At 45.5% G+C, this 7,500-nt stretch overlaps 1 protein-coding gene across 4 annotated transcripts in view; it reads right to left on the bottom strand.

Moving 5' to 3' along the window:
- Positions 1 to 7,500, bottom strand: part of chd3 (chromodomain helicase DNA binding protein 3) — a 56,232-nt gene that overhangs the window by 26,779 nt on the left and 21,953 nt on the right. For 3 of the 4 annotated variants that reach the window (XR_012987651.1, XM_076289145.1, XM_076289146.1), the window contains exons 19-28: positions 7,436 to 7,500; positions 7,102 to 7,233; positions 5,989 to 6,106; positions 5,056 to 5,180; positions 4,573 to 4,813; positions 3,578 to 3,747; positions 2,442 to 2,619; positions 1,815 to 1,901; positions 651 to 736; positions 346 to 479 (exon numbers count right to left, since the gene is read on the bottom strand). The exon at positions 7,436 to 7,500 is cut by the window's right edge and continues 77 nt beyond it. Coding sequence is in view for 3 of the 4 variants with exons in the window: in XM_076289145.1 (XP_076145260.1) it covers positions 346 to 479; positions 651 to 736; positions 1,815 to 1,901; positions 2,442 to 2,619; positions 3,578 to 3,747; positions 4,573 to 4,813; positions 5,056 to 5,180; positions 5,989 to 6,106; positions 7,102 to 7,233; positions 7,436 to 7,500 (1,336 nt within the window). In the remaining variant the exon portion in view is untranslated. The remainder of the gene's footprint in view (positions 1 to 345; positions 480 to 650; positions 737 to 1,814; positions 1,902 to 2,441; positions 2,620 to 3,577; positions 3,748 to 4,572; positions 4,814 to 5,055; positions 5,181 to 5,988; positions 6,107 to 7,101; positions 7,234 to 7,435) is intronic. The other variant, XM_076289147.1, reaches the window with a different exon arrangement.

Genomic DNA, 7,500 nt, shown 5'->3' with positions numbered 1-7,500 from the left:
CACGCAAACATACACACACACACACACCAGTTTGTTTGTTAATCTTGGAAGCGTATCTATTTGCCATGTACTGTATTCCAAGCATTCTCTATGTAAATGTATGTCTAAATGTTTGGCCATGCAAAAATATTTGTTATGCTAATAAAGCTCACTTGAATTTAATTGAGAGAGAGAGAGAGAGAACGAGAGAGAGAGAGGGAGGGAGAGAGAGAGAGAAAGAGAGAGAGAGAGGGGGAAAGAAGAGTGTGGAGCAGTTCAAACTATCAGGAGGTACTGTTAGGGACATCTGGTGCGCGCGTGTGTGTGTGTGAGTGAGAGAGTGTGTGTGTGATATCTGCTGCATACTTGAACTCCTTCTCAGACTTCCCCCGGAGGTCTCTGACCAGCCACTGGGAGGAGAAGGCGTCCTGTGAGGGCATCCCCCATCTCATCACGGCGTTCAGGAAGGCCTTCCTCTGACGAGTGTTAAAGCCAAGAACCTGACACACAGACAGAGAAAAGACAGAGAGAGAGAGAGAGAGAGAGAAATGAAACTCTCCTTGAATTGAATTTACACTTAACCTAACAGATTTGTTTGAGAGAACACAAAGCTATACAATCTTACCACAATGAATCTGCTAACCCTTTTTATACAGTAGTGCATGAATTACCTCAAGGTTACCCCCCACTCTGGCCAACAGGGGGGGCAGTGGTTTATCCTTCTCGTTTCTGAGCTGCCGCCGTGACTGCCTACGCCCTGCAGGCACAGCAACAACAAATGAACGGGAGATGCCACAGACAGACAGAGAGATAAGATGGGAGAGACACCGTCAGAGACGGAAACAAATCTGGAAAATCATGAATTCCTGACCAATGTCATTGATCCAAATCAATGCCACATGCAAAACCTCTGCATAACCTTTTGCTTAAAGGTGCTCTAAGCGATGCTGGGTAACGTCACTTCTGTTGTCTTTCAAAACAAAACAGAGAGCTAGCTCGCTACTTCCTCCCCCTCCCTCCCGTGCTGCTCCCGTGCAATTGAAACTCTCCTATTGTGGATTGCTGGAACAGTTTGTTATGTTTTTATGGGCTAGGTGTGCCCAGGTTGTTTTTGTTGCCGTTTCTGGAGCCTGGGCTGTCCACAGAGATTGCGTTTTTTTACAGTGTATTCAGGACACAGACAGTTAGCGGATGGTTAGGTGATGTTTGCAGTAAGTGACATAAAATGTTTTAACCTAAAAAACGTGTGGCATCGCTTAGAGCACTTTTAAAGGTATCCAGTTTTTAGGGTTGTTTTGCTCCTGGGCTCCCCCTGCAGTTGTGGAGTATTTGTATTTTACACACAACTGTCGTACATACCACTGGACTCCCCCCTGGACAAGGTACATGTGGATTTGTTTACAAACCGACTAAGATCATTTCCAAAGAGCCATGTCGACTAACACACGATTTAATACAAATAGTAAAGTTAAATGCACAATTGCCGCACAGCAATTCCCAATTATCCGCGTCGAGGTAGTGCAAGTTGCAAGGCACGTCCTCTGATGACCACTAGTCTATGGCTATTTTCACCACACGTCCCAAAAGATTACACACATTCATTAATCAACACCACGGCTTAGTCTGCTGCTCCGGAAGCTCACGTCTGTTTCAACTTCCCCACGAGAGAAGAAATTCTCCTCTGTGCCACTTCTGGTCTTCCTGTTGCTATGTGACCATTGTTTGCGAGTATCTTCACCTAATTACATCGAATTAAAATTAAACGCAGATGCAGAAACAGAAATACAGACACGGTGGCGCTACACAGTGGAGTTTGTCTCTCCAGGTGTCCTCACCTTCAGGCCTCTCGTCAAAGTCCTCGTCCTCCTCCTCCGAGCCCACTGAGTACTCTGACTGGTTATCTGAAATATCAGCATGCCACTCTGAAACAGTACAAATTGTGCTCCGTCAACAGAATGGGCCAGGCAGCTTACTGCCTAACGGCACACACATGCAAAATACAACACACACACACACACACACATATTGTCGCACACACGCGTACACATATCATACAGACAGAGACACACACATATACACACAAAGACACACAGTGGTTCCAGTACAGAGGGCCTTACGATATAAGACACCATGGCTTCAGTGGTGTGTGTGTGTGTGTGTGTGTGTGTGTGCGAGTGTGTGTTTGTTTGTCTAAGTGCATGGGAACTGCCAAAACACTTCATCCCCACGTAGTGAAAGCAAGCATTTGTATGCAACTGAATGCAGACTGTGTGTGTGTGTGTGTGTGTGTGTGTGTGTGTGTAGAGTGTGTGTGTGTGTGTGTGTGTGTGTGTGTGTGTGTGTGTGTGTGTGTGTGTGTGTGTAGAGTGTGTGTGTGTGTGTGTAGAGTGTGTGTGTGTGTGTGTGTGTGTGTGTGTGTGTGTGTGTGTGTGTGTGTGTGTGTGTGTGTGCGCGCGGTGTACCTTGGTCCTCCTGTGCGGCGTCGTTGTAGTTGACCTGTTTGCGGACCCTCTTGCCCTTGCCCAGGTTGCGGGCCAGATCCTCCTGCTGCTGCTCGTAGTGGTGCCTCAGCAGCTTCTCCCAGTAGTCTGGGTCCACGTTCTCCTCCTGCTTAATGATCTCACGCTCAATCTCCTCTATCTGCACACACACACACACACACACACACACACACACACAGACACAGACACACACACACACACACAGACACACACACGGAGTAAGTTACTGTAAACTGCTTTATGAAAATCAAACCTGCACCTTCAAACATGGCATGTTAGCATGGAGGCCAAGAGAGTGAGGGTTCTCTGTCTTCCCCATTCCCCTACCCCTTCGTCGTACCCATAGCCCTAACCACAAAACCGTGTGGCAAGATGAGACACCATTAGCCTGCCATAAGGGAGAACCGGGATGATTGAAACACTTTTGGATTAAATGTAATTTACAAAGAGATCGTACCACACTGACAACTAATATTTTGTCACTAGCAACCTACATCTGTCATCTTCATTGGTCAGGTATTATTTCAGCAAAAGTGGAATGTGCCTAATGTTTCATTCGTCCCTCCTGGTTGGGCTGAATGAAACAGGCATGGGGGATAAAAAACATACATTTTAAGCTATGTAAACGTCCTAAAACTTATATTTATATTAATATAACTAATACTTAACTTATACTTACATTTTACAACATACTGTATCCTAAATGGTTGTTACTTGAAATCAGAAGTCATCTCTACCTGTAGTAGATGCGAGTGTTTATCACAACCAACGAGATGGTTGTGGTAAAAAAGTTCAACAAATTTCGCTGCTGCTGGACATTAGTTAAATTTCGCACATAGTATGCTGTCAATTCGCGGGGCATCAGATATGTAAATATGTGAAATGCATGACTTTCATGCAAATCGGCAATAATGATGTGCTATTAAAGTTCACAAAATAGCGATTTTTGAAAACTTCCCCACAGTGTGAAGAACAGGACCTTCACTATATGGCCACAAGATTGAATGTAACATTTTGTTGTTTTAATTTTAGAATCCTTATTACCCATCCCTTTCTCTCTCTCTCTTTCTCTCTCTCTCTCTCTGTCTTTCTCTTACCTTGTCCTCCTCCCGCACCATGTACTGGGCAACCTTGAAGGAGCTCAGGTACTCGTTCATGTTCTGCATGTCCGAGTCGTCTGTGGCGTCCTGACTGCGGTCCAGGAGCCTCTCGATGGCCGTGCTGTCGTAGTGGATCACACTGCTGTCCTCCTCTTTGTTGTCCCCGGCTGGAGTCCACCACACAACACATGGCATTATGATGCACTGTATTATCACACCGTAACATATTCATATTCTGTGCATTTTTGCTCTTGCCTGTGTCTCTGACTCTACTACCAATGACAGAGCTTGGTAAACCTTGCATGAATTGAAAACTCATACTATTTATTCTTTATTTTATTCTTTTTTAATCCTAAACTCCATAAAATAGCTTAGATGTCACAATATCCATTTCTCCTTCACAAACACTCTCTGGCGCCAGCCCACTGAGATTGTTGGCTGCAGTCTTTAGAAAACCCACTTCCAGCTCCACACTGCCCAGACAGTAATGGAAAGGAATGGCTTTTGGGCACGTCAAACTTGAACAACTCCATCCAATAAACACCAACAAACTCATGGTGCACATGGACCGAACTGTTGGTGATTGTTGGCGTTTGCTGGAGCAGTGTGCTTCCCTACTTTATCATTTAGCAGACTCTTTTATCCAACGCGACTTACATACGTCAGTTATTACAAGGACCAGTCACCCCAGGGCTACTTGGGGTTACGTGCCTTGCTCAAGGGCACAGTGGGGGCTGCCGGGAATTGACCCCAAAACTTTCCTGGCTACTGCATGCTAGCCCAGCTCCTTAGCCGCGTTGCTTCCACTGCCTAGCGTGAGAGCACCTCTCTGTTTTTCTCTTTCTGTGTTTCTCTCTCACGGTCAGTCTTGTCCCGGAATAACTTTTTGATGCAAAACTTGATCCTCTCTCTCTCTCTCTCTCTCTCTCTCTCTCTCTCTCTCTCTTTTCTCTAGCTCTGTCTGTTTCTCTCATTTCTTTTTCCTCACTCACCCTTCTCGATTCCCATCTCGTCCTTGAAGAGCTCCTCGGTGCCGAACTTGAGGATGTCGTCCAGCTCCTGCTTGGTCATGGACCCTGCCTTGGAGCCCAGGCCGGGCCGCACCACCAGGTGGGTCAGCATCATCTTGCGCTTGGCCACCTGCGTGATGCGCTCCTCCACCGAGGCCCGAGTCACGAAGCGGTAGATCATCACTTTGTTGGCCTGGCCAATACGATGTGCTCGGCTAAATGCCTGATGGCATGTGTGTGTGTGTGTGTGTGTGTGTGTGTGTGCGTGTGTGTGTGAAAGAAAGAGAGAGAGAGAGAGAGAGAGAGAGCACATAGGTACAAAAACAAAGAAAGGAAAAAGCAAAAAAAAATAAAAAATAAGTTGGAGTGTATGACATCAACCATGTCCAACAATAGCAAAAACTGGGATTCCTCCTACATGTAATTACATAAAGATGAAGTGAACCAATAATCAGCCCAACAAACCTGAATATCATTGTGTGGATTCCAGTCAGAGTCAAAGATGATGACCGTGTCAGCTGTGGCCAAGTTGATGCCCAAACCACCCGCTCGGGTGGACAGGAGGAAACAGAACTGACAGGCACCTGGAGCTAAGAGAGAAAACAGGAGAGAGAGAGAGAGAAAGAGAGAGAGAGGGAGAGAGAGCGGGAGAGGGATGGAGAGAGAGAGCAGGAGAGGGAGAGGCAGGGAGAGAGAGAGAGGGAGAGAGAGAGAGAAAGAGGGAGGGTGAGATGGAGAGAAAGGGAGAGGGAGAGACAGGAGGAGAGAAAGAGAGGAAATTTAAAATGAAAGGATAGACACACAAGAAGACAGCAAAGTCCATTAAATGTCTAAAAAGATTACTGTACTGCATGACATAATTTCTGTGACAGGAATGACATGAATGGTAACAGGAATAGAGTGACAGTACGGATGATGGTTTTGAGGACATGACAGGTGAGAGGTCAGCTGTTTCATAGTTGAATGCGGCCCAAAAATCTGAGCATTACATGACACATGGAAATAATTTCCCAACTATTAGCCGTGGCTTCAGCTATGAGGTTAATACACGGGGGGGCATTTAATATGGTATTAATATGGTTTTGTTTTTTTAACTTGCACAAAAATCTGAGCATTACATGACACATGGAAATAATTTCCCAACTATTAGCCGTGGCTTCAGCTATGAGGTTAATACACGGGGGGGCATTTAATATGGTATTAATATTTAGGTTTATGGTTTTGTTTTTTTAACGTGCATAAAACATTGTCCTGCAGTTTATACACAATGCGGCTACTACACAGGAAATTACTGTAATACGCCAAAGAGAACTTTTGATTCAATTGTATTGATGCTTTGTGCGTCAGGGAGATGATTAGTGTCTGAGTTAGCACAGGCAAGGGCTACGTGTGTCTCACCATTAAACCTGTCGATGGCCTCCTGCCTCAGCGCTCCTGTGATGGCCCCGTCGATGCGCTCATACTTATAGCCCTCAAAGTCCAGGAAGTCCTCCAGCAGGTCCAGCATTTTAGTCATCTGCATGACACGGGACAAGAAAAATAAACAAAAAAGATTGTATGTACAGTATCTTGTATGCATGATATGTACTGTATGCTTGTATGCTTGTATGTATGTATGTATGTATCAAGTCAAGTCAATGCTTTATTGCCAGTGCAATGGAACATCGTCTGGAATTTGGTTTAGTGCTTATAGGCTCATACAGTACAGACAGACAAAACATACAGTAACACAGCACAAGACATCTATGTATGCACTGACTGTAAAAAAGTGAAACGCATGAGTGTAGAGGATATCAAGCAGTGCACATACTGTATAGTATGAGCATAAACAATACATATCTGTTGGTATGCATGCATGTGTAAGCGTGAGTAGTACATCCAGGTTTTGGGGAGGGGAAACCTGCCAGGAATCACAATCTCTATATGTAGATGACATCACTTGGTATTCCCTCAAGTGTGTATGTTCAAGTAGTACTTAAGTACGTACAGCACTTTAAATCAGCGATCATATGCCACGCTGTACACCTGTCATGCTTTATCAAAATATGTGGATGTTTACTGTTTTTTCTTTACTGTTAGATCCCACGTGTTAGAATGTCTGTGATCATGAATACGTGAGTGTTAGTGTGGGACTGGCCCTGCACCTGTGATCATGAATACAGGTGTGTAAGTGTGGGAGTAGTCCTGCACCTGTGATCATGAATACAGGTGTGTGAGCATGTGAGTAGTCCTGCACCTGTGATAATGAATACAGGTGTGTGAGCGTGGGAGTAGTCCTGCACCTGTGATCATGAATACAGGTGTGTGAGCATGTGAGTAGTCCTGCACCTGTGATCATGAATACAGGTGTGTGAGCGTGGGAGTAGTCCTGCACCTGTGATCATGAATGCACGTGTGTGAGTGTGGGAGTAGTCCTCCTGCACCTGTGATCATGAATACAGGTGTGTGAGTGGTCCTGCACCTGTGATCATGAATACAGAGTGAATACTGAGTGTGTGAGTGGGTCTGCACCTGAGAGAACACCAGCACACGGTGACCCTGGTCCTTCAGCTTCCTCAGCATCTTCTGCAGCAGTGTCAGTTTCCCAGAAGCCTTTATGAGGGACACTCCCTCATAGGCCCCACTGGGTGTCTTGGCAGCTTCCTGAAACATGCACCAAAACACACACACACACACACACACACACACACACACACACACACACACACACACACACACACACACCAGAGAAACATGGATTAAAGCAATGACACAAGATACCAGGAGGTGGCAGTATTTGATGCTTACAATGGCACCCATCCATGACATTGTGAGTATGTTAAGTAGGTTGATCGGCATGTCTCACCATGGCTGCCACGGGGAAGAGGTAGGGATGGTTACAGCACTTCTTCAGGTCCATCATGATGTTGA

Source organism: Alosa pseudoharengus, unplaced genomic scaffold, assembly GCF_046254945.1.
Source record: "Alosa pseudoharengus isolate Yale_2024_CS ecotype anadromous, Long Island Sound unplaced genomic scaffold, YU_APseudo_1.1 YU_APseudo_1.1_scf_17, whole genome shotgun sequence".
Classification (NCBI taxonomy): domain Eukaryota; kingdom Metazoa; phylum Chordata; class Actinopteri; order Clupeiformes; family Clupeidae; genus Alosa; species Alosa pseudoharengus.
This window is presented reverse-complemented; position numbering and strand designations above follow the sequence as displayed.